The 23,331-nt window shown below is 58.6% G+C and overlaps 9 protein-coding genes across 9 annotated transcripts; 3 read left to right on the top strand and 6 right to left on the bottom strand.

Moving 5' to 3' along the window:
- Positions 1 to 60: 60 nt before the first annotated feature.
- ACA1_116280 (formin domain containing protein) lies at positions 61 to 2,148 on the top strand (the record flags this gene model as incomplete). The annotated part of the gene is made up of 10 exons (XM_004342228.1): positions 61 to 147; positions 245 to 352; positions 434 to 667; positions 847 to 921; positions 1,007 to 1,162; positions 1,263 to 1,346; positions 1,434 to 1,563; positions 1,631 to 1,782; positions 1,849 to 1,947; positions 2,035 to 2,148. 10 exons carry the CDS (start codon positions 61 to 63, stop codon positions 2,146 to 2,148), a joined length of 1,239 nt encoding a protein of 412 aa, XP_004342277.1.
- A 283-nt stretch (positions 2,149 to 2,431) lies between these two features.
- Positions 2,432 to 4,038, bottom strand: ACA1_116270 (uncharacterized protein; the record flags this gene model as incomplete). Its single annotated transcript, XM_004342227.1, has 8 exons — positions 2,432 to 2,545; positions 2,628 to 2,675; positions 2,786 to 2,943; positions 3,055 to 3,164; positions 3,240 to 3,379; positions 3,480 to 3,601; positions 3,667 to 3,730; positions 3,856 to 4,038. The coding sequence occupies 8 exons, from the start codon at positions 4,036 to 4,038 to the stop codon at positions 2,432 to 2,434; spliced, it is 939 nt and encodes a 312-aa protein (XP_004342276.1).
- Positions 4,039 to 4,314: 276 nt separating this feature from the next.
- On the top strand, positions 4,315 to 8,283 carry ACA1_116260 (Leucine Rich Repeat and BTB/POZ domain containing protein; the record flags this gene model as incomplete). Its single annotated transcript, XM_004342226.1, has 16 exons — positions 4,315 to 4,389; positions 4,553 to 4,667; positions 4,760 to 4,848; positions 4,905 to 4,973; positions 5,204 to 5,268; positions 5,330 to 5,396; positions 5,502 to 5,650; positions 5,745 to 5,840; positions 5,938 to 6,283; positions 6,392 to 6,480; positions 6,530 to 6,665; positions 6,772 to 6,876; positions 6,953 to 7,138; positions 7,208 to 7,390; positions 7,565 to 7,827; positions 7,941 to 8,283. The coding sequence occupies 16 exons, from the start codon at positions 4,315 to 4,317 to the stop codon at positions 8,281 to 8,283; spliced, it is 2,376 nt and encodes a 791-aa protein (XP_004342275.1).
- A 190-nt stretch (positions 8,284 to 8,473) lies between these two features.
- Positions 8,474 to 11,894, top strand: ACA1_116250 (DIL domain containing protein; the record flags this gene model as incomplete). The annotated part of the gene is given in 14 exon segments (XM_004342225.1): positions 8,474 to 8,617; positions 8,764 to 8,877; positions 8,971 to 9,111; positions 9,178 to 9,230; positions 9,351 to 9,453; positions 9,533 to 10,130; positions 10,217 to 10,686; positions 10,771 to 10,832; positions 10,936 to 10,996; positions 11,014 to 11,087; positions 11,178 to 11,285; positions 11,416 to 11,467; positions 11,581 to 11,675; positions 11,771 to 11,894. 14 exon segments carry the CDS (start codon positions 8,474 to 8,476, stop codon positions 11,892 to 11,894), a joined length of 2,199 nt encoding a protein of 732 aa, XP_004342274.1.
- Positions 11,895 to 11,949: 55 nt separating this feature from the next.
- ACA1_116240 (glutathione Stransferase, C-terminal domain containing protein) lies at positions 11,950 to 13,636 on the bottom strand (the record flags this gene model as incomplete). The annotated part of the gene is made up of 3 exons (XM_004342224.1): positions 11,950 to 12,568; positions 12,645 to 13,313; positions 13,401 to 13,636. 3 exons carry the CDS (start codon positions 13,634 to 13,636, stop codon positions 11,950 to 11,952), a joined length of 1,524 nt encoding a protein of 507 aa, XP_004342273.1.
- A 407-nt stretch (positions 13,637 to 14,043) lies between these two features.
- On the bottom strand, positions 14,044 to 17,584 carry ACA1_116230 (protein kinase domain containing protein; the record flags this gene model as incomplete). The annotated part of the gene is made up of 13 exons (XM_004342223.1): positions 14,044 to 14,339; positions 14,411 to 14,674; positions 14,754 to 14,948; positions 15,052 to 15,128; positions 15,216 to 15,305; positions 15,376 to 15,496; positions 15,565 to 15,630; positions 15,722 to 15,904; positions 15,983 to 16,149; positions 16,254 to 16,389; positions 16,493 to 16,659; positions 16,752 to 16,930; positions 17,003 to 17,584. 13 exons carry the CDS (start codon positions 17,582 to 17,584, stop codon positions 14,044 to 14,046), a joined length of 2,523 nt encoding a protein of 840 aa, XP_004342272.1.
- Positions 17,585 to 18,089: 505 nt separating this feature from the next.
- On the bottom strand, positions 18,090 to 18,929 carry ACA1_116220 (steroid isomerase; the record flags this gene model as incomplete). The annotated part of the gene is made up of 1 exon (XM_004342222.1): positions 18,090 to 18,929. One exon carries the CDS (start codon positions 18,927 to 18,929, stop codon positions 18,090 to 18,092), a length of 840 nt encoding a protein of 279 aa, XP_004342271.1.
- A 312-nt stretch (positions 18,930 to 19,241) lies between these two features.
- Positions 19,242 to 21,137, bottom strand: ACA1_116210 (transporter, major facilitator subfamily protein; the record flags this gene model as incomplete). Its single annotated transcript, XM_004342221.1, has 5 exons — positions 19,242 to 19,513; positions 19,594 to 19,780; positions 19,865 to 19,986; positions 20,073 to 20,563; positions 20,647 to 21,137. 5 exons carry the CDS (start codon positions 21,135 to 21,137, stop codon positions 19,242 to 19,244), a joined length of 1,563 nt encoding a protein of 520 aa, XP_004342270.1.
- A 90-nt stretch (positions 21,138 to 21,227) lies between these two features.
- Positions 21,228 to 23,252, bottom strand: ACA1_116200 (uncharacterized protein; the record flags this gene model as incomplete). Its single annotated transcript, XM_004342220.1, has 6 exons — positions 21,228 to 21,653; positions 21,735 to 22,253; positions 22,331 to 22,528; positions 22,634 to 22,853; positions 22,929 to 23,062; positions 23,145 to 23,252. The coding sequence occupies 6 exons, from the start codon at positions 23,250 to 23,252 to the stop codon at positions 21,228 to 21,230; spliced, it is 1,605 nt and encodes a 534-aa protein (XP_004342269.1).
- Positions 23,253 to 23,331: the final 79 nt, after the last annotated feature.

Below are 23,331 nucleotides of genomic sequence, written 5' to 3'. Positions count from 1 at the left end.
GCTGCCGTTGCCTGCGGCTCGGGACCCCTGCCCCCGCCTCCCCCGCCTCCGCCCGCCGTCATGTCTGCCGTCGCCAAGCGCATCCAGGAGGGCAAGAACATGGCGCGCAAGAAGATGCGCACGCTCCACTGGAGCATCATCCCCAAGGTTCGTGAATCGATCCCCCACCCGACCCGCGAGGGCCACAGTGTGATAGCCGCCATCGCACTCACACGACCACCCGAACTCGCCCCGACTGGCGCAGGACAAGCTGGGCGAGACCGTGTGGAAGGCGCCCGAGATGGTGGACAGCCCCGGCATCGATCTTGACACCAACGAGCTGGAGTCCATGTTCTCGCTGTCGCCCGACAAGGTAGACACGCACACGACATGCGCATACGACACACGACACCCGACACGCTCCGAGCAGCGATTGACTGAACCCCTAATACAGAAGGCCAAGGGCGAGTCCAAGCAGGAGGAGAAGAAGGGCGGCATCCGCGGCAAGAAGCACTCGCCTCTCATGGAGCTGCTCAACCTGCAGCGGGTGAACAATATCGGCATTCTGCTGTCCCAGTTCAAGGTGCCCCTCGAGGAGGTCATCGGTGCCATCTGGCGGATGGACGAGAGCGCCCTCTCGCTCGAGAACCTCAAGGCCCTCCGATACATCGCCCCCAAGGACGACGAGGTATTCGTTGATCCCGTTGACCTCCCACCACCACCACCACCACCACCACCACCACCACCACCACCACCACCACCACCACCACCACCACCACCACCACCACCACCACCACCACCACCACCACCACGCAATACTGTTGGCTCAAGCTCACCGCCGCCGCGTCTCGCTCCTCTCCACTTTAGATCAAGATATTGAGGACCGTTGTCGGTAAGCTGGACATGAGCCTGCTCACCAAAGCCGAGCGATTCCTGCTCATGGTAAGCTCCCTACCGCGTCCTTTCAACACCACCATCACGACCTTTTTACTCACCGCGTCCGATCACTGATGACCTCTCCGTCCAGCTGGTGGAGGTGCCTCGCCTGTCCCAGCGGCTTGAGTCGTTCCTGTGGAAGCGACAGTTTCCCACCCTGCTGGCCGAACTGGCGGCCGACACGGCTTGTCTCCTCATGGCCTGCGACGAGGTCAAGACCGCGAAGAAGCTGCCCCAGATTCTCAAGGTACGAAGCGACCTCATCAGAGGGAACTTGGGATGACTCAAGCGCTGGATGGGGTGGGCGAGGGCTAACGAAACGCTCGCGATTGGTGCCGCTCCATCAGATCGTGCTGACGATTGGGCAAGTGCTCAACAGAGATTCGTATCTTTTCAACTCAGATGGTTTCAAGCTGGAGTCTCTGATGCGAGTACGCCCCTTCCCTAATACACACCTGGGCTGGTGCCGTGATGTGGTAGCGTGCTGACTCCGTGTTGGTCTAATAATTGTGTGGCAGTTGACCGAGACGAAGGGCAAGAACACCCAGTTCACCATCCTCCACTTCTTGAAGAAGGAGGTCCAGACCAAGAAAGAGCACCTGCTCTCATTTTACGACGAGCTGCCCAACGTCGAGAAGGCCTCCAAGCGTACGTGTGTGTCCGCAAAGATGCCTGTCGGCCCGCAATCTCACCCCTGCTCTGTTTCTGTGCGCAGTGTGCATGGAGCACATCATCATGGAGGTGCAGAAGATCAAGAAGGACCTGACGCAACTTGAGCGCGAGCTCGCCGTGAGAAAGGAGGAGAAGGACAAGCTCTCGGCCGAGCAGCCACCAGCACCGGAGGACCACTACTGCGAGCTCATGGGCGTACGACTCTCTTCTTTCCTCCACGCTTATACTTGAATGCTGACGGGCGAACCCCATGCCATGCAGGCCTTCTTTGAGGACGCCAAGCTGCAGTTCGAGCGCCTGGCTGGGCAGGTGGACTCTGTGCTGGCCAAGTGGAACGAGCTGGCCCGCTTCTATGGCGAGGTACGTAACAGTTCAGTTCAGTTCAGTTCATGCCCGTCTCTTTCAAGCTTTTGCTGACCAAGTTACCTACAATTCATCATCGTTCAGGACGCGGACAAGGCTCCGCCGCAGCAGTTCTTCTCGTGCCTGCACCACTTTGCCCACCAGTTCCACTCGCTCAAGCTGCCCGCTGCCTTCCTCGAGGGCAAGGTGGGCAAGTGAGGTGAGTGACAGCACAACAAAACAAGCGAGAGCGATCGTGGAGCGTTGGTTTGGAACCTACCCTCCATCCTCTATTTTTTTTGCAATGTAAAGAAATTCTTTCTACCATCCTCTTGTGCCAACATCAATCTCATGAGCTGGGCGCATCATCTGAACAGGTTGTTGTGTTGCATGCAGTTCATAGTTTAATCATCATCACCATTGGCCTTTTGTACAAAAAACATCCACTCTCCTCTCTCCTCACCCCAGGTAACAAAAATTGGTGGTCTCCTCCTCTCTGGCCTCACGTTTCGTGGAAAGATCGCTGTGGGACGTTGAGTGAGGGGTTGTTGATGGAGACGCTGTCGGCGTTGATCAGGCGGTAGGGCCGCTCCCCTCGCCACCACATTTGGATGTCCTGTTGGTGTGTGGCGGGGCAGTGCGTGAGGTCAAGAGTCGATAAAGTGTGGTCAGCCATGCGTGTGAACTAAGGTGCGAACCTTGGTCACGCCAGAGGTCAGCCCATAGACAAAGGCGTCGATCGCCCCCTGCAGAGGATACGACCACGACTGCCGACGAGCAAGTGGTCAGCACGAAACACCAGCTTTGGGGGCCGGCAAGGGGCTATGACGACGGTGGTGACGACGATGGGACGTACGCGACAAGCGACGAGCACGAAGATCGGCGGCAGCCAGATCTCGTAGACACGGCTAACCGAGGGGAGGATCCACAAGATGATCGAGGCGATGGGGTAGATGAAGAGAGCCCGGGTGGTCTTCTTCCGCTGCACCTCTTCCGCCGATTCGGTGCCGGTCACTGCACCACAGTGGTACTTCCCCTTAACACCGCACACGCATGACCGCACACGCATGACCGCACACAACAGCCGCAACACGCGCACACGCACACACGCGCGCGACATGGCACCTGTGGAATGGAGCAGGCCCTTCTTTTTGGCGATGTGTGCGTCCTGTTGTCGAATGAAGAGCCACACTCGGAGGTAGATCACGATGATGAGCCCGATGATCACCCACGACCTGCCGGCAGCCGCGTGAGACAAGAGCGGGTGTGCAACCGGCGGCGGCTGGGGCTCGGCGAGTCGGGCAACGCACCCAATGTAGAGCAGCACGAACCGGGCGTACTTGGGCTCATCGGCCAGCCAACACCAGCCGCCCGCAGGCACGTAGCGGAAGTCGTCCAGGCCGAAGAAGGGAAACACGGCGAACGCCGCGCCCCACACCCACGCCGTCGCCTAACGCAAAGAGGTAAAAGGTCAGACCGCACACGCACACGCACACGCACCGCCGCACACGCACACGCACACGCACAGAGGCAGGAAGAGAGGCGTGTACGTGGAGCGCGATTTCGACGGGGACGCTCATTTCCTGTCCACGGACGGTGGCCGAATATATGAGTATTGATATGATCAATATGTACATATTGGACGCCTGCCCTCCAAACGTGATCGTCCAGCCTGGCAAGCTCACGTTAGCCAAACCGCGCGTCTCGTTTTATTTTATTTTATTGCTGACGACGAACCTTGCATGTAGCACAATGCGCCGGTGAAGGTCCAGCCGGCCAGCCAGGCCAGGGCGCCGCTCGCCTGCCATAAATAACAATGGAAAAGGCATTGCCGATTTTTAATTATGAAATTAAATAATCAATAAAACAATTATAAAAAACTAAAGAGGTAAAATGGAAATAAAATAACGAAGGGGGGGGGCGAACCATGCAGATGCCGAGGAGGAGGTCGACGAGGGTGAGCCCGACGACGAATCGCCAGTACTGGAGGTCCAGCTTGCGAAAGAGGAGGGCCGAGAAGATGATGAAGAGCGAACCCAAGATGGAGAGGCCGCCGCACACCCCGGTGCCCACCATGAGGACGAACGTCTCATCCTCGCTGAACCCCATGTCGAGGGGACCGTCTCTCTTTTTTCGTTTTATTTTTATATTTCTATTTATCTTGTCTTTTGCCCGTAAACCGTTTACGGCCAACCCCACCTCCACGCCACCAATCATTGCTTAGCGTGACGTCAGCAGCTCGCGCGAGGGAAAGCGTTGGGTTTCGGCTCCCCACAATTTTCTCGGTTGGTCTCTGTTCAGCGAAGGGGTGGCGGGGCTCCCAAAGGACAACACTCGCCCACCAGTCGTACGACCGACTACACAACACAGCTGCCCAGAGATCGAATGGAGAAGGAAGACGACCTTGCCTTTGCCCTGTCCATGGCCAACTTGGGCTCCGGCCGAGTCTCCCAAGAAGAGGTACTTTTTTTTTCTATTTATTGATTTACTTTAATAAATTCTTTTATTTTATATGAAATATTTGAGAGCTGGCACTTCGACCTGCACCCTGAACTATGTATACATATATATATATATATAAATATGTACAACATTAAAAAAACTGCACCTATGATAGGTGCAGGACGAGAGTACGGTGACGCTGGCTCAGGAGATCAAGCGACTGGCAGCCAAGTATGGCCCGGAGCGATTCACCGAGACCTCGCTGGGCTTCAAGCTCGCCTTCGTGAGCGCGGAGGGTACCACCAAAGCACAGTTTTGTTTTAAAAGTTGCCTGCCAGCGCCTGTCGCTGTGGCTGACGTGTGCGGCAACGGCGATCCTCGTTGGCAGTCAATGTGGTGGTGGAGGTGGAGCTGGACACTATGATGTACCTCGAAGACGATCCGCCACAGTTCAAGGTTTGGCTTCATGTGAACCCGGTTCGGTTTGCCGCTCACCGCCAACCGCTAACCGCCACTCCCGTCGACCTGCGCAGGTGCAAAGCAATGGGGCGCACGTGGGCGGTGCTGATTGCAGGGAGCTGCGCTCGCTCCTCGAAGAATACGTGCGTCTCTCTCTGTGTGGTGTGTGTGTGCGTACGTGTGTGTGTGTGTGTGTGTGTTGGTGTACCATGATATCACAGCACGTGTTGGGCAGAGATCACACAAGCAACCCCCACAACCTCGTGTGCCATGATCTCGTGTGTGTCGTGTTGTGTTCCGTCGTTTGTGTTGCAGTCGGCTGGGCTGACATGGTGACACCGTGTCGTGGGTGCCCGGTCTCCCTGTGTACCAGGCCGAGGATTGGATGGTCGAGGAGATGCCCATTCTCGAGCGACTCATGGATGCCGTGCGCGACTGGTACGTGCACCACCTGGGCCACACGGATGATTGGTCCACTGATCCGGCCTGGGCTGTGCAGGCTGTTCTGGAAGACCGAAGACGCCCAGTTCGCCCCGCCAGCGCCGGCACCGCGGGCGACTTCGCCGGTACGCCTGGAGCCACTTGGCCCTTCGCTTCCCTCACTTTGATCTTGGCCTTGTGACGCTCAACTGTGTGTTTCGGGTGTGATCCTGCGCGGTCATTTCTTGCAGGGCAAGGCCGGTGCCAGTGCCGCTGCCGGTGCGGGCTTCAGCGACCACAAGGAGAAGAAGGCCAAGGAGGAGCAGAAGAAGCAGAAGGCCGCCGCCAAGCCCAAGCCCACACCCAAGCCCAAGCCGGCACCCCAACGAGTTGCCTACACGTGCGTGGCTTCCCAATCTCTCCATCTCTCCCCCTCCTCTCTTCATCCTGTTGGTCGGGTGGCGTGGGCTCACCCCGGCCCTGCGCGTGCTCAGTCCGGTCTATCAGCCGCCTGTCTATCGACCGCCCCCTGTCTACCAGACGCCCTGGAACTACGTCGCTCCCCGCAATCCTCCGCCGGCTCCCGACATGTACGCGTGCCTCCTCACATTCCTCATTCTCTCGGCACCGGCGATCCAACTTTTCTCTTTTCTTCTCTTTTCTCTTCTTTTTCTCTTTGATGCCCAGGACTGCGGTCCGCACGCGGTTTGAGGGGCTCTACGGGCGGCCGCTGTCGGCCGACTTCCTCGAGACCTGGAACCTGCCCTCGTATGGCGCGGGCGCTCCGCCACGCGACCACAACCGGGACAAGTTCATCGACCGACCGGAGACCGAGTGCGACGAGGAGACGCTGATCAAGATCGAGGAGGCCTACGTCAACGAGAACCGCATTCTGAGCATCACCAACAAGGGCGTCCCTGCGCTCCCGATCGAGCTCATGGGCCGCTTGACGACGCTCACCGAGCTCAATCTGCACAACAACAAGCTCTCGGCGCTTCCCGTCACCATCTGCCAGTTGTCCAGCCTCACCAAGGTGCCAACAGCCTGTTCCCGGGCTTTGGTGTGTGTGTTGTTGTGTGCGGTGTGTGCGGTGAGTCAACCGATGTTAACGTGGGTCGTAAAACACGCCCGTTCTCTCCAGCTGTACGCGTCGTTCAACCAGATCACCGAATTCCCGGCGGAGCTTACTGTTCTCCCTCAGCTGCTCAATCTGGACCTGTCCCACAACAAGTACCACGAGACCCCTCTTGTCTTGTCTCTCTTGAGGGCTCTGCTGCAGAGCGTCGGATGTAACCTGTTCATTCCCCGCCGCCGCGGCGGTTAGGTTGATCACGATGCCGCCGCAGGTGGACCAGATGACAACCCTGCAGATCCTCGAACTCAACCACAACCAAATTCGCGGCCTTCCTCCCCAGGTAACCCCAGACCTCCGATCGTCTCAAATAATAACTGTGGTTGACGCTTTCGTTCTTTCTTTTGTTCGTTCTTTTTTTCCTTCTTTCTTTCGTTCATTGCAATCAGATGGGCGAAATGCCGAGCCTGCGCAAGCTGTACCTGAACAACAACAAGATCATGTTCGTACCGACCGAGCTGGGCTATCTGCCCAAGCTCACTCTGCTGCGCCTGGTGCGTCCCCCTCTCTCGTATCAGTAGTCCAGTTTACAGTTCCCAATGGCTCACCACAATCCTCAACTCCCCTCAGAGCCACAACCCGATCAAGAACCTGCCGGTCGACGAGTACCAGCAGGGCACGGCCAAGACGCTTGAGTTCCTGCGCACGGCCGGCCCCGGCGTGGAGACCGGCCGGCAGCTGAAGAACTTCGCCTTTGTCAAGGAGTTCAGCGACGTGGAGTTCATCGTCGGCTCGGAGGTCTTCCCGGCTCACAAGGTGCGTCGGCCTCCGCTTAGTGACCACCCGCAAGCAGTCGACTGAACTGGCGAGGGCGGTCGTCTGCAGGTGGTGTTGTGCGCGCGATCGCCGGTGCTGCGCGTGTTGCTGCATTCCATGTCGGAGTCGGAGTCGGCGAGCGGGGTGGTGGAGTTGCGACCACCCGCTGAGCTGAGCCATATTCCCGTCGACGTGTTCCGAGAGTTCATCGGCTACCTCTACCGCGACACTGTCGAGAAGGATAAGCTCAAGGTACGTGTCCTGTTCCGCATCGCACGTGTGCCGTTTACGTCTCGACTAACACGCACACGCACACGCACACGCCTACGCACACGCACACGCACCACCGCACACGCACACGCACACGCACACGCACAGGAAATTGGCAATGACCTGGAGGTGGTGGCGAACTACTACGGGGTGGAGCGGCTCGAGGAGATGTGCAAGCGCCTCAAGTTCGGCTACGTCGTGGTCCGCGAGTCCACCTTTGCCCAGGACTTTGGCGTGTTGATGGAGGAGCCCATGCGGTATTCGGACGTTTCGTTCCTGGTCGAGGGGGTCCCGATCAAGGCCCACAAGGTGTTCCTGGCGGCCAGTTCGGAGTACTTCAAGGGCATGTTCACCTCCGGCCTCAAAGAGGCCCAGCAAGACGAGATCGAATTGCCTCACGTCCGAGAACCCATCTTCCGGTACCCCACAACGCACACGCACACAACACACGACGCACACGCACGCACACACACACACACACACACACACACACACAGAACACGCACTGGCTCACTGATCACCGATGATGCAGGGCCATTCGAGAGTACTGCTACACGGGCGACGTGGAGGAGATCACGGGCGACACCGCCGTCGACCTGCTCGGGGCCTCGTGCGCGTACACTCTGCCCCGGCTCAAGATGATCGTCGAGTCGCTGCTGGGCTACTCGCTCGACGTGGACAACGTGGCGTGCCTCTACCCCGTGGCGGTCATGTACGAGGCGCAGGTGCTGGAGCGGGCCTGTGAGTTCTTCATGGCCCAGTTCCTGGCGCAGGTGAAGGCCACCGAGGCCTGGGCCGATCTGCCGCCCGAGCTCAAGGCCAAGGTCGAGGAGCAGACCATCAAGTGGGGCCTGAACAAGAACAAGAAGTGGTGATCATCTCACACGAGCGAACAATATTAAAAATGAAATGATCATTTCATTATTATTGTTTTTATTTTCGCTGGCCATTTATTCGGCTGATATTTGGGTTATTTTTTGTTGTTTGGTTGCCAAGATCAGAGCAGCAACGACGAGGGCGGTTCGGTTGCATTTTGTTTGAAGCTTGTCGTTCGCACACTCAACGATGCCGAAGGATAAGGTGAAGATCAAGTACGAGATTACCGTCAAGAAAATCACCAAACTCCCCGAGAAGCTCAATGGAAGCACCATCTTCATCTTGTGGAGGCGCGGCTCGCGCAAGAATCAAGGCCTGACCAAACGAGCCCTCGTACTCATCCTTTACTTCACGATTTTCAAACAATCAATTAATTTAACCAGCAAGTTTTTTTGTAATTAATATTTGTGCAGCTATTTTATTTATTTATTATTTGTTTTCTTTGATGGCTGAGCTGACGACGGTGGGTGGACGACAAGGCGCGAGACTGCCTGGCCACTTGGGAGGAGAAGATCGTGTTCACGTGCTCCCTCACGCGCGAGTCTGAGGCCGACGAGTTCGACGCGCGCGGCATCTCCTTCAGCTTGAAAGAGGTGCGCTCACCTCGCGATCTGATAGTGGCGTGCGTGTCGTGTCGTGCGTGGCGTGCGGAGTGGCTCACTCAGTTCTCTCTTGGCTGCGAGCAGGATGTCATCGGCAAGCGCAAGCAGGACAAGACGCACTCGAGCACCAAGCTCAACCTTGCCGAGTACACCAACGAAGACGGCACTGACCAGATCACCTTGCCGCTCAAGTTCAAGAAGTCCAAGGACACCTCAACCCTCGTGGTACCTTATCTTCGCACACACCGCACACACCGCACACACCAACGATATCTGTTCTTGTGCATACAGTTGACCATCAAGACGCAGTGGCTCAAATTCAACGACAAGATTCTCAAGAAGCAGTACGCAGCCTTGGATCGTTTTGCTTGCGCCAAACATGTGATTTACTCAAACGGCACACACACGACACACACACGACACGCACACACGCACTCACACGCACTCCATGCGCAACATTAAAGGGTGGACAAGAAGGACAGTTCGGGCAAGGTGCTGGAGTTGGACGGCGGGTCGTTTGAAGCCGAAACCGATCCCAACATGTCCGAAACCGAGAACTCGGACAGCGTACGCCCCACATCTCATCTTCCTTGCTCGCCGGCGTGGCCCTCACACGACACGACCAACGACACGACACGACACACAGGAGGGTGAGGGTGAGGTGTTCTCTGAGGCGGAGGATGACGACGACGACGATGGCGAGGGCGGCGGCGGCGGTGGTGGTGGCGCGAGCGAGGGAGCCAAGAAGAAGCTGGCGCGGCTCGAGCAGGAGGTCTACGAGCGCGGCAAGATGATCCGACAGCGCGAGGAGGCCCTCGACAAGCTCAAGACCAAGGTGGGCAAGCTCAAGCAGGAGCGCGCCCAGGCCGAGGACCTGCGGAAGGAGGCCGAGCGGCTGCGGCAGGAGAAGGCCGACGCCGAGCGCGCGCGGGCCGAGGCCGAGGCCCACCTGCAGACCGTCGCCGGCCAGCTGACGGCCTTCCGCGAGGGCAAGGGCGAGTCGGATGTGATCCAGCAGCAGGAGGACGAGCTCCGCAAGCTGCGGCAGGAGCTGATCGAGGCGCGGCAGCGCAGCGAACAGAGCGCGGCGGCGGCCGATGAGGCCAAGGCGAGGGAGAAGGAGCTCGACGCCCTCCGGCTCGAGGTGACCAAGCTCAAGCACGAGCTCGAGGAGAAGGACTGGAATCTCTCCGTCCAGCGACGGCGAAGAGGCGACGACAGCTCCGACACCGATGACGACGACGGTACTTTTGCGCGTGCGCGTGCGGTTGAGCCTGTGCGTTTGGGCGCGTGTAGTGTGTGGAGTCGTGTGGCTGATGAGTACCACCAGGCATGAAGCGGTCCAAGTCAGCCGAGGGCGGGGCCAAGGACAAGCTGGCCGCGCTCAAGAACGAGGCCGAGACGTTCAAGCAGCAGCGGGACGAGCTCAACTTCCTCATCACCGGCTTCTACCACGAGAACCAGCTCAACTTCTCCGAGGACCGGACGCCCGTGCCGGCCGACCGCGCCCTGCGCGTGTTCACCAAGTGGAAGGTGTTCGAGAAGGGCGCCGAGCGCGGCGATTTCCTGAACTACCTGGTCGACGCCATCGACGCGAGCTCGAAGCGGACCGACAAGATGATGACCGGCTACTGGCTCTCGATCGCGTCCTACATCTACCGCTCCCTGCGGCTCGAGTTCGGCTACAACCACGCGGTGGCGTCCAAGTCCGGCAAGGCCGGCGTCATCGGCGACTTTGCCGCGCGCCTCCAGATCGTCATCGCCGCCATCTTCGAGCGGCTCCTGACCAGCCTCTACACCGTACGTCAAATATTAGCAATTACAATTACAATAATTATTATAAATATGTGGAATTGTTACTGACCAACCCTGGGCTGCCCACAGGAATTGGCGACCGTGCTGAGCATCGCCGTTCTCGAGCAGCCCTCAGCCCTGAGCAGTGCCACGTAAGCGCCTTTATTCTCTTTTTAGTTATTTGATTATTATTTCTTTATTTGGTTATTAATATTTATTTATTTGGTTATAAATTGATTTATTCCTTGTGTGAAGGAAATGCACGCTCCATTCGACGCAGGAGACGTTGCTGCCGATCCTCGATAGCTACCTCACGGTCTTCACGGAGAACAGCATCCACATGCAGCTCATGAAGCAATTCTTCTCCCAGGCCTTTACTTCATCAACTTCACCCTATTCAACACGCTGTACGACACACACACACACACACGCAACACACACACACACACACACACAACTGCAAAGCTCTGTGTTAACCTGTAGAGCCTGTCGCCCAGTTTGAACACAAAGCGCATGTGTACGTGCTCCAACGGATTCCAGATCAAGCTCGAGCTGTCGCAACTCGAGCAGTGGATCAGCAAGACCCTCCAGATTCCCGAAATCAAGTACGCATGTAGTTCGCACGTGTGTCTGTGTGTGTCGTGTGTGTCGTGTGTGTCGTGTGTGTCGTGTGTGTCGTGTGTGTCGTGTGTTCCGACTGCACGAAAATGGTGTAACGGCATTGTGCGTGAGCAGGAGCCAGCTGGACATTATGGCGCAGGCGGCCAACGTGCTGGTCATGGACAAAGTATATACGTCTCAACGACACGAGCCAAGAGTATCCCTTCACGATCGCGCGCATAGCGAACCACACTAATCCCCTCCCCCGCACGACACGACACGACACGACACGACACACAGAACGTGATCTTGGAAGGGGACATGCTGAAGCAGATCTGCCCGCTCCTGACCGCCAAACAGATCAAGCGCCTTCTGGAACTCTTCACGCCAGACCAGTACGTTTGTTACTGTTCCATTTTTCTTGTTTTTGTCTTTTGTATTAGTTTTTTTTTGTTCGCTCGAGTGTGTCATGTGTGTTGGTTGGTGACAGGTTGTCGCCGACGCCGGTGCCGCCGGAGGTGTTCGCCAAGCTCAAGAAGGCGTCGGAGGGCGACAACAGGCCGCTCGAGACGGCGCCCACCAAGATGGTCGAGCCTCTGTGCTACGACTTCTGAGCTGTTTTGTGAGCGTGAGCTGCTTTATTTGCTTCAGCCAGAAACGGCCTCGCGCTCAGTTCTTCTTGTCGGCGTTGTACACATCGCGGGCCAGGTAGGCCTTGACCCGCTCGCGCTGCGACACGCCGTCAACGAGTCGCTTCACGGCGGGGAAGGCCCCGAGCAGCGCGTCGCGGCTGCCCTCGACCCGGCCGAACACCAGCTGCAGGGCTACCCACAGCGCGACGTCGGCGTAGCTCAGCCGCGCGCCCACCAAGTGGCCGTTGTCGCCGTTGCGCTCGAGCAGCCTCTCAAAGCTCGGCAGCTGCGCCGGCAGGGTCTCCCCGACCAGCTTCTGCTTGGCCTCGGCCTGTTGGTCGGCCGGCGTGCCAAAGATGACCTTGGCGATGGCCGTGAACGTGTCGGCCACGCCTTCGTTGGCCTGGTCGATCAGGGCCGCCTCGTGGGGGCTGGCCCCGTTGTAGCCGTGCTTGCGGGCCAGGTGGCGCGCGATGGCCGAGCTCTGGACCAGGGTCAGGCCATCGGGCTCCTCGTAGAGCGGGACCTGGCCGAATGCCAGCTTGCCCGCGGCGGTGAGCCGGGCCTTGGCCTCGGGCCAGTTGGTGACCGGCACGAAGTCGTAGTCGACCCCGGCGTCAAAAAAGCGGCGGTTATTTCCTTTTGGCGCAAAACAACTTTATGTGTTCACTCGCGATTGGCGGCGCAGTTAGTGAAGAAAGGCGACGCTGTCCTTAGTAGCCGCCATCGCACTCGGGACAGCACTTGCGGTGGTCGGGGCAGCACTCGCCGGCCTTGAGGTACTTGCCGTGCTCGTCCGGGTAGCAGCCCTGTGCGTCGGCGTAGAACACGCCGCAGTCGAGCTCGATCGGGTAGCAGCCCTGGGCGTCGCGGTAGCGCCACTCGCGGCCCACCTTGCGCGGGCAGCACCCGTGGCCGTCCTTCCACTGACCGCCGGGGCACTTCTTGTCGTCCTCGCACGGCTTCTCGGTCGTGGTCTTGCGGCACTCCTCGGTCGTCGTGGTATGCCTCTTCGTCGTGGAGGTCTCCTTGGGGCACTCCTCCGTGGTGGTGTGCTTCTTGGTCGTGGTGGTCTCCTTCTTGGTGGTGGTCTCCTTGGGGCACTCCTCGGTCGTGGTGGTGTGCCTCTTGGTCGTGGTGGTCTCCTTGGGGCACTCTTCGGTGGTCGTGGTGCGCTTGGGGGTGGTGCGCCTCTCGGTGGTGGTAGTGTGCTTCTTGGTGGAGGTGGTCTCCTTTCTGGTCGAAGTGGTCTCCTTGGGGCACTCCTCGGTGGTCGTGGTGGTCTTGTCACAGTCCTTCTCGTCGTAGTGATCGGGGCGGATGCAGCGCTCGTGGCACTTGCGCTCCCACGAGCACGACTCGCCGTCCTTCGCGTAGTTGCCCTTCTCGTCCGGGTAGTACCTGCATGTCGTTCATCATCAGCTCACAATGTGTTCACATGGAGTGCGTGCTGTGTGTGTGCGGTGTGTGCGGTGCGGTGAAGCATACCCACGACCGTCCGCGTAGTAGACGCCACAGCCGAGGTCCTTGGGGTAGCACTTGTTGCCGTCGCGGTAGTAGGCGCGGCCCTTGATGATCTCCGGACAGCAGCCCTTGCCGTCGGGCCAGTAGCCGCCCTTGCACGGTCCGCCGTCGTGCTTCTTGTTGTAGTCATCGGCCAAGGCCGTGGCCGCGAGAGCCAGGCCCAAGGCCAGCATGAAGAGTAGCTTTGTCGCAGGTGACATGAGTTAGTAGTAGTAGGTTGGTGGGTAGGTAGTTGCTTGAAGAAGAAGAAGAGGATGAAGTGATTTTTGTGAGGCCAGGAGACCAGCCTTTTGTGGTGGCGGTCGGCCAATCGCGCGTCTTCTGCCAGAGCGCTCAAGTGAGGTGAGAACCAGGTGGCCGTGGACATAGAGCTCTCGGGCGCCACAGAGGGCCAGCCACCAGGGGCACGAGTTTTCCTTGGCCTGCCCCACACGCCCAAAGGCTTCATTCGACGACACTCTGTGTGTGTCGCATTGTGTGCCGAATCACGAGGCGCCTGGCGCGTAAAGTCGAAGCGAGCGTTGTGTGTCGAAGGCGACAACCACGTTTACTTTCGAAAGAACGTAGCTATGATGATGGGCAGGGGCTGTCTGGGTGAGTGTCGACACTAGTCGTCCCCGATGTAGCCCGACGAGGTGTGGCTCCCGATGGAGGCGCCACTCATCATGGTCACCATCATCGCCATCCCTGCGCCGCCTCCGCTGCTCGCGCTGCCGGCACTGAAGCTTTCGCCGCCACCGCCGCCGCTGAGGTGCTCGGCCTCGTCGATGTAGCACGGGCTGAAGTCGATGGCTCCCTCCACCCCGTGGGCGGCACCGCTCCAGCCAACGGCGACGGTGGCCGACTGCCCCGACCCGAGGCTACCGAGCGGGTCCGGGGCTGGCCCGCTCTCGCCTCCATCGTCTGTTATCGCAGCATCAGAGCACGCGCGTGTCAGTGACCCGCCGCCGCCGCCGGAAAGAGAACTAAGGTACCGTGGAGACTGTCAAGCAGATGGAGGATGTCTCTGAAGTGCGGTCGAAGCGCGGGGTCCTGGTTGAGGCACGAGTCGATCAGGTCGTGCCAGCCCAACGGGACGCACGCGGGGACGTCGGGGCGGTAGCCCAGCTTGACGGCTTCACCGAACGCGACCGGGTCGATCATGCTGGCGTGGGGCTCCTTGCCGGTCCACAGCTCGTACAGAATGCACCCAAACGAGTACACGTCGGCCTTCTCCGTGTAGATTTCCCCTTCAAGGACTGTGCGCCATAGACGACAGAATTAGCCAACGCACTACACAACACCATACCGACACCACACACACACACACACACACACCTTCGGGAGCCATCCAGGGAATCTGGCCGATGCCGTAGGTCTTGTTGCTGGCGTCCTGCTTGACGTGGGACAGACCAAAGTCGGCCACCTTGGTGATGAGGTTGCGGTCCAACAATATGTTGTGACTGGTCAGGTCCCTGTGCAGCAGCGGCTTGGGCTTATTGGCGTGCAGGTAGGCCATGCCCTTGCAAATGTCTGCGTGGCCACCGCATGCACAAACCGTTGGTTAGCCAACAACAGTCGGTACTGCGCAACTGCTGCTTACGTAAGCAACTGCGAGAACGCGAGCGAGCCCTACCCGACACGATTTTATGTCGCAGCCCCGGCTGGGTCTCGAGCGTGAAGAAGCAGTCTCGCACCAGCAAATGCAGAGAACTGTGATCGTGGGCGCGTGAGTGAGCTACGCCCAAGTATCGAGGGGGAGAGAGAGAAGCGCGGCAGGGAGGTGGGAAGAAGAGGCACCCTCCGCTCATGTATTCCGTGATGATCGCGTTCCCTTCCGGTGTTCGTGTCACGGCCAGGATCATCAACACGTTTGGATGTCGGATATGGCTGCGCGGCGGTGATGAGCACACAGGCCTGAACGCCCTTCATTGAACTGTTGCCAGGCCAAGCATAGTACCTGAGAATTATGACCTCCTTTTCGAACATCGAGAAATCGCCCTTGTAGGTGTTCCTGTAGATGATCTTCACCGCCACCTCCGTGCCGTTCCACACTGCTCGCTTCACCTCGCCGAAATAGCCTATGGTGGCGCGATGTTGTAACACGTTGAGCAGCGTCATCAACGTTGAAGAGTAAACGCTAGCGTACCCTTGCCAATTGACTCGAACAAAACCAGCTCCGAGTGGTCGATCGTAACGATCTTGTCTCCGATGTCTTGGAAGCATCACCATACCAGAGCGTCAGCCTCAGAGCGGTAAGAGAGATTCCTTCCACCAATGCGAGGCGGGAAAGGGGGGGCGTATACTGTGTATGCCGCTGGAGGGCCGGAGCGCACGCTTGCGGCGCTGGTACGGGATGGAGGCGATGCGATCGAGTATCTCAGCGCGCGCTCCGTAGGAGGTGATGCCCAGCTCCTTCTTCAGCACCTCCATGTCCAGCTTCTGCAGCAATACGCTGCCCGTGATGTGATTTTTTGTAAAATTGATTTCTATGTGGGCCCAGAGAAGAAGAAGAAGTGTCAGCGCTTCGTCCTTGGATGAGCTCCCAGAGGGGTGGGTGTGCGTACTGTACTGGGGATAGCCCACGGATTCGATCCACTCCCCGACCTCTTTCGAAGTCCAGCTATTGACACCCTTGGCTTCGAGCTCCTCGAGCCTCTTCTCCCTCACCGCCTTGTTCAAAATGTCGATGAGGTCGTCGAAGCTGTACTCCTTCGCGATGTGGCCAGGCGTCCTGCGAGCGAAAAAAAAAGCCGGCCGGTCAATCACTGCTTCATCTGCGAACACCACACCTCACTTATATATCAATCGCACGGGTGAGTGCAGAGGGTGTGGTACCGGCCCTCGCCGTCCATGGCCTCGGGATCGGCTCCGTGCGCAAGCAGGAGCTCCACGCACTCCAACCAACCGCCCATCACGGCCGCGTGCAGGGGCGTGAGACACAGCTCGTTCGCCCTATTTACATCAGCGCCGCCTTGAAGACAGGTGACAAAGAGGAGGAATCAGCGTGTCGTGGGGAGATAACGCGAAGGTGGAGTGGCGAGGTGGTGCGGTGAGTTGTGGAAGCTGTGTGGTACCCTCGAGCAGTATTCGCATACACTCGACGTGCCCCTTGACCGTTGCCTTGTAGAGGGGGGTCTCCAGCCAGAGATCCACGCAGTTGGGGTCGGCCCCGTGGTCCAACAGCAGCTGCACGCATCCGATGTGGTTGTAGGCCGCTGCTTTCGACAGCGGAGTCTCCTCCCTGCACGCACACGTTTCAAAGGAGGTGAGGTTAAGGTCCAGGCGTGTGTGCGGCTTCGCGCGGTGGTGCTTGGTGGTCAGGCCCGTGCGTACCACTTGTTCTTGGTATCGATATCGGCGCCGGCGGCCAGCAGTAGCTGGAGGCACTCCTTGTGTCCCTTGCGCGCTGCTAGGGCGAGTGGGGTCCTGTGTTCGGACTCCTTGGAGTTGATATCGATGCCGTCGGCCTTGAGCAGGGCCTCCACACAACCCGCGTGCCCTTCGTACGACGCCTGCAGCCGATCATGATTGCAGGGTCAGCACGACCAAGCACCACACAGGACACACATTGTCTTGAGAGGTACCCAGTGCAGAGGGTTGCTGCCGAACGAGCGGACGTTGACGTCTTCGCCCTGGGCCAGAAGACGGGTGAGAAGAGCGGTCTGGCCTGTCTTGGCCGCCAGCAGCAAGGCCGACTGCTCGGGCGGGGCAGCGTGGGCGGCCATGCCCAGGGGCAGGCTGCGCGAGCGGCTGATGGAGGCGCCCGTCTGCAGCGCGGCGACTGCGTGACCGTGTGGGTGGGTTGGTCGGAGATGCGGGGATGGTACAGGACCTCCGATGCCAACCGCTGCCGCCTCGATCAGAGTTCCGCCCTCCGCCACGGGCAAGGTCTGTCGGCGGGCGCGACGTCGCCGTCGGCCGCGTGATGGCGAAGTCGTGCGATCGGGAGATGCTGCCGAAGTCGCCGTCTGTCCCTCGGCCCGCAGCGGAGGCGACAATTCGCCTTCATTCAGAACCTCCTTCCTTCGGCCATTTCCGTTTGCACCATTTCTGAAGCCGGTCGTGGCGGGGGAGGGCTTTCTCGACGTCGAGGCGGCCGTGTTTTCAGTAAATCGGTCTTGTGATCCTCGTCTTGGTGAATGTAGTGCCTTTTTCTCGGCATGCATCGGCCGATTCGAGCGATTGGATCTGTTTTGAAGAATTTTGGCTGTTTGTGGGATACGCCTTTCGTTGCTCGGGCAATCAGCAGATATATCTCTACCCGCCTTCTATTTTCGTTTAGATGGTACTCGATGATCCCAGAAGTGCTTGCGTCGCATTCGATGCTCTATGTACTGCCCCCTAAACCCCTAACGATACGTTTGCTTGTCTTCAGGTATCCGCAAACCTTGTGTCGCCTCTCAGCACAAATCCTTGATGATCTGGGCCTGCACAAGAAAATCATTTCTCGCAACCTACGCGATCGAAATTTCGCACTTTCTCTCGAAATTCGAGCCTTTCACAGAAAGTCAAGACTTTCTTTGATCTTGGTTCATCTCTTTCAATCGATCGCGCAAAGACGATGAACTGCCATTGTATGGAGAAGAAAGAGGGCAATGTGCTGTCAAAAAATTGAAATAAATATCACATTGCGAACTCGATTTACCACATTCTCCTCTTTCCGTTGACGATTCAGGCCTCCTTCCTCTTCCTGCTCGCGGCCTCCTCGGTGGCGGCCTTAATCTTGGCAGCCTCGGCGATGCCGTAGGACTTGACGTAGAACTCGGTGAAGAGGTAGACGAAGGAGATGCCGACGGTCTGGCCGAAGTAGACGGTGTTCATCGAGCCGCGGCACTCGTGGATGTTGAAGGCCCGGAGGAAGAGGAGGTGGGGCCAGGTGACGAAGAGATCGAAGAAGAACTGGACGATCTGCATCATCGTGAGGTACTGCTTCCACCAGACGGTGTAGCCGAGGGTGGTGATCATGTAGTAGTAGTACATGAAGACGTGGACGAGGCTGTTGGCGGCAGCGAGGGACCACTGGCCGGAAGTCTCGGTGTGGAGGAAGCCCCAGAAGAGGTAGGGCACGATGAAGTGGTGGTAGACGTGGACGAGGGTGAGCGGGCGCTTCTTGAGGACGAGGAGGACGGTGTCCAGCATCTCGTAGTACTTGGAGAAGTAGAAGACGGCGCACCAGAAGTTCATCGCTCCGCGATCGTGCACGATGGAGCCGGGCTCGATCGGTCCGGCCTTGCCGCAGTAGGCCGTGAGCAGGTCGCTGGACTGGTAGATGGGGATCAGGTTGTAGATGATACCCACCGCCATCGCCAAGCTGAGCAGGCAGAGGAAGAGGTTGTGAATGGCAGTCACGAGGTGGAGCTTCATCGGTCGCTGCACGACTTGCCTCAGGCCGAAAATTACCGCGAGGTAGATGAACGTGCCGGTGAGGGGGACGTAGAAGCTGTTCGCCGCACCGAGCTCATGGAAGGAGAAAGTGTTGATGTAGTTCTGGAGCGCGTAGAGAGAGTCCATTTTCGAGGAACGATTTTGCGATTAATGGCTGAGATGAAGGAAATGTGCCGGATGAACGAGATGAAGTGCGCAAAATGTGCGAGGGATGAGGGAAAGAAGAAAACGACACTCAATCGCAGAGGCAGAGATGAAGAGGGCGAGAGCGGGGCGACCCGAAAGGGAGACGGCAGCGACAAACAAGACCAACGTGCCGCAGCGACAGTCGCCAAATTAGCGTCCGCAAAAAATACCAAACGGAGCTCTGGTGGTTAATAAATAATGTTGTCCCGAAAAATTATAAAATAAATAATAAAAAAATAGTGTACACCTCACCTACGCGTCCTCTTCGTCCGCCTCGAGAAGCGCAAGCCGGCTGTAGTCAGCCGTGTTTGTGTTGTTCTCGCCTTGGAGCGTGTCGTCGGTGGTACGCCGGCGCGCTTGTCGGTTGCGCCACCACCCGCCGAGCGTCTCGCGCAGCTCACGGCCGGCACTCTCGCGGTCGCTGAGGAAGAAGAGCACCATGGTGCAAAAGACGACCACGCCCATGCCGCCGAACATCGCGCGCGGGCCGTAGGTCTGGTATACCCACCCGCCGACCGTGGCACCTACGAACCCGCCGAGCCCTGATACGATGATGTGTGAGTGAGCATAGCCGGTCTCAATGCAGTGGGCGATGAACCGGCACCATTGTAGAGGCCGGCGAAAACGGTCTGCGCAGTGGCCTCGAGGGAGCGAGGGGCGATGTTGGAAGTGTGTTGCACGCCGGCGGCCCACATGGCACCGAAAGTCAAGCCGTGCAGGAACTCGAGGGGCAGCACCCACCACGCTGAGGTCAGCATGGCGTAGCCCAGGGAGCGGACCACATAGGCAGCCTACGTGTGGAACACACACACACACACACGAAGCGACCGTGAGCATTCACACATTCACCGCTCGTGAGAACGACGCAAGCGTACCATGGCAGTCAAGATCAGAACGTGCACGCCCACAGCTTTGATGAGACGGCCGGCGAAGAAAAAGAACGGGATCTCGGTCGAGACAGTACAGGCCAGCGTGATACCCATGAGGAACTGGTCACCTACGAGGGAAGACGGAAGAAGTAGAAGCAAGGTTGAGATCGTTGCAACGATCACGATCAGAAACAGGAGGAAGAGTAAGGCATACCACCAAGATCTTGCAGAAACAGGAAGAGAAAGCTGCCGATGAGCGTTGCGCCCATGCCCATGATGAACACGGTGAACAGGTAGACGCAGACCTTGGGCGAAGATAGCAAAAGGCGAATCTCCTGCAGCAGAGTCCTGTCCGTAGCTACGGCAGCCTTGTCGCCCACCGCTCCAGTGGCATCGACATCAGCAGCCTCGAGTTCCAGCAGGTCGGTCTCCTTCTGGTGGTCCACGACGTGCACCACTTCTTCATCCAGTCCCTCGTTGGTCGGTGCTTGCCGCCCGCGCGTGGAGCCGATGGGCTCCTTGTTCTTGCTCTTCTCTGGGATGGGCACGTCCGAGAAGTAGAGGGCGAGCACGAAGCACAGCATGCCCAGGAAGTAGCCGTAGATGTTCCACGTCCACATCGAGGACGAAGATGGGTTGCCATCGAGGGACAGCACGTAGCCTAGGATTAACGCCACGATGCCCCACGCCACTGCACCCCACAGCCTTGGCCCAAAGCAGTAAAAATAATTATTTGATTTATAATATATATAATTAGCGATTTAATCAAATTGGAGATGAGGAAGCACCTGTGGCGTCCAAATTCGTGCTTGTTGTGAGGGCCGAGGTAGTAGAGGGCGCACGTGTTGATGAGGGGCGAGATGGGCGACGTGCACATCACATTAATCGACATAATCGCTAAGATTACGAAGAAGATGACACCATTTGGCGCGCCTGAGAGCCACTCGGTGATGAAGGACAGCGAGACGATGAGGAAGACCGACGCCGGCGCGAGGCAGTTGATGATGGCCTTGTGTCGTCTCGTTCGATCTGCCAGCAAACCCCAACACGGCCCAGCCACGAACGAGAGGAACGGCAAGAAGCCAGCGATCATCCCGATCTGCCATTTGGCCAGTCCCTTTGATTCGTAGAAGAGAGGAAGGAACGGGTTGATGCACGCCATCGTGCCCGAGTTGATGAAGAAGAAGATTCCCGGCACGAATGGGAAGAGGCCGTGGCCCATTAACACCGATCGTGCCGTGATCGGTGCCGTGCCCGGGCGATTATCTCCATTGCTCATCTTCAGCCAAGCAATGGAGCTCGGCCTGGTGCAACTCAAAAGTGTTTTTCTTTTCTCGTGCTGGAGGCGAGCACGAGCCAACGCGTGAACCTAGAAGAACGAGCGAATGCTGGCAACCGCCTCGTGATCGACTTCATGCTGCAGCCACTCGTCGTCCTTCTCTTCCCACTCGGCGCCTTCTTCCTCCTCTTCCTCTTCCTCCTCCAGCGTCCTGCCGTTGGCCACGTCGACGCCTCTCTTGACGAACTCGTTCCTCAGGATGTCCGGCACGGAGAGCTCGACCACCTGCTCGTCTCCAACGTTGTCGTTGTTTGCCTGCTGGGCCTCCTCGCGGCCCACAGCCTGAGCACTTCTCGCATCGCGCACCACGCAGGGCTGCAAGGCATTGGCTGGCGCGGGGGGCGCGACGGGCGGTTGGGGCACATTCGCCGGTCTGAAACGTTGCGCCCAGGCGGCGCTCCTCTCCATCAACTCGTTCGTGAATGGAAGTTTCACAGCCGGGACGTCAGGCACGGGCTGCGCCCATCAATCACTAAGTCAGTTCGGGTGCAGACCAAAAGAAAGAAACGACGGCAAACGAGACAAGGAGAGGCGCACAGGGGGGATCGGTAGCAAGCAGCATCCCGCGGGCTGCTGGGCACCATCAGGGGCGGTGAGAGCGCGGCCTGCGTCCCTGTTGTTGTTGGGCGCGTCGACAGTGGTCGGGCGGGGCGGCACGGCGAGGTCGAATTCCGGCAGCTGGTCGATTGCTGCGTGGGATACCACCTCGGGCGCGGGAAATGGCACAACGCCGCCGCCCGCAGCAGTAGCCTCGGCAGTAGGGAAGGCCTGAGCGGAGGGCGACGCGACCAAGTCGCTGGTCGCACCAACAGCCTGACGCGAGCCGTTGTTGAGGGGAGCCCTCACGATCTTGGAGGGGAAGTACTTGTCGTCGGCAAACTCGGGCAGCGGCAAATCCTCATCAATCTCGTCATCTTCGCTCCGCTCTTGCTTGTCGACGAAAGCGATGTCCTGGGCGACCATGGAGAGACCGGTCAGGTTGCGCGGAGCCCGCAGCCGGATAGGCGCCATCACGGGGTGGTGGCGCAGGTCGACCATCGGAACAACGTTCATATCCTGTTTACACGTAAAGTGTAAGTTGGCTGCTTGGGTGTGCCCCAAGAAAGAACTAAGTGGCTTGGCTGACTACGAACCCAAGCGACATCGCCGGAGATGGTGGCAGGGGCGGCGCCCAGCTTCTGGTCGAGGCTGAGCTGCCGCGACTTGAGGGGCGCGGCAGCGCGGCGGTTTTGGTGGTCGCCAGGGCTGAAGACGAGCAGGTCGCTCACAGACGTCAGGCCGTGCAGCCTCGCCGCGTCCACCTTCACGTCGTCCGACCTCAGGTTAGATTTCTGATGACATCACCGCCACGTGTGCTCGAGGTTAGTCCAGTCGCTTGCACCACCGCACACGTGTAGCTGGCCGGTATGCGCTGATTCGAGTGGAGGGTGAAGTACCTTGGTCGGCTGTTGTTCCTTGTCGAAGCAAAGACCGACCGCGTCGTCCAGCGAGAAGGGGTCGGTCGACTTGAGCGACAGGTGGGGCAGCCCGGTCACGACCGACTTTTTGGTGCCGAACGCGTTGTCGCCAGGCGTGACCGGGGAGCTGACGTGGCTGCTCCTGAAGAGGACTTCATGCTGCGGCAGCTGCGTCGGGGCAGGATAGCGACTGGGCGACCTGTGCACAGGCCAGAAATCGCGGTTTTGAGGCGGCCAAGGCAGGGCAAGACAAGGAAGAAGAAGAAACGCATACGTGACGACGGTGGCCTTGTTGTAGCGCTCCTGGGCAAGGCCATGCAGGCGGCCGCGGCATGAGTCCAGGCGCACGCCGACGGCGTCGACCTTCTGCTTCTCCTCTTCAACACGGCCACTGATCTGGGACAGCACCTGCAAGCAACACCCAAGGAGGTGAGCCTCACACCTGCTTGCCTGCCAAAGAACACAGCACGACCAAGGGGGGGGGTGGTACCTGATTAACCGTTGCCTCCAGCTGAGATAGCGTGGACAGAAGCTCGCCCAGTGATTCATGACCGCCGAAATCGGTCATCACGATGGGCTGTGCCAAAAAACGATGCATTTCTTTTACGTTCGATCGATGCGTGGATCTTATCAAGATGAATGAATGCGAGGGCCACGAAATAGAACACGAAAAAGAG

Source organism: Acanthamoeba castellanii (genome assembly GCF_000313135.1).
Source record: "Acanthamoeba castellanii str. Neff unplaced genomic scaffold scf7180000084669, whole genome shotgun sequence".
Taxonomy (NCBI): domain Eukaryota; phylum Discosea; order Longamoebia; family Acanthamoebidae; genus Acanthamoeba; species Acanthamoeba castellanii.
Note: the sequence above shows the minus strand (reverse complement) of the source record. Positions and strands in the feature narration are given on the sequence as shown.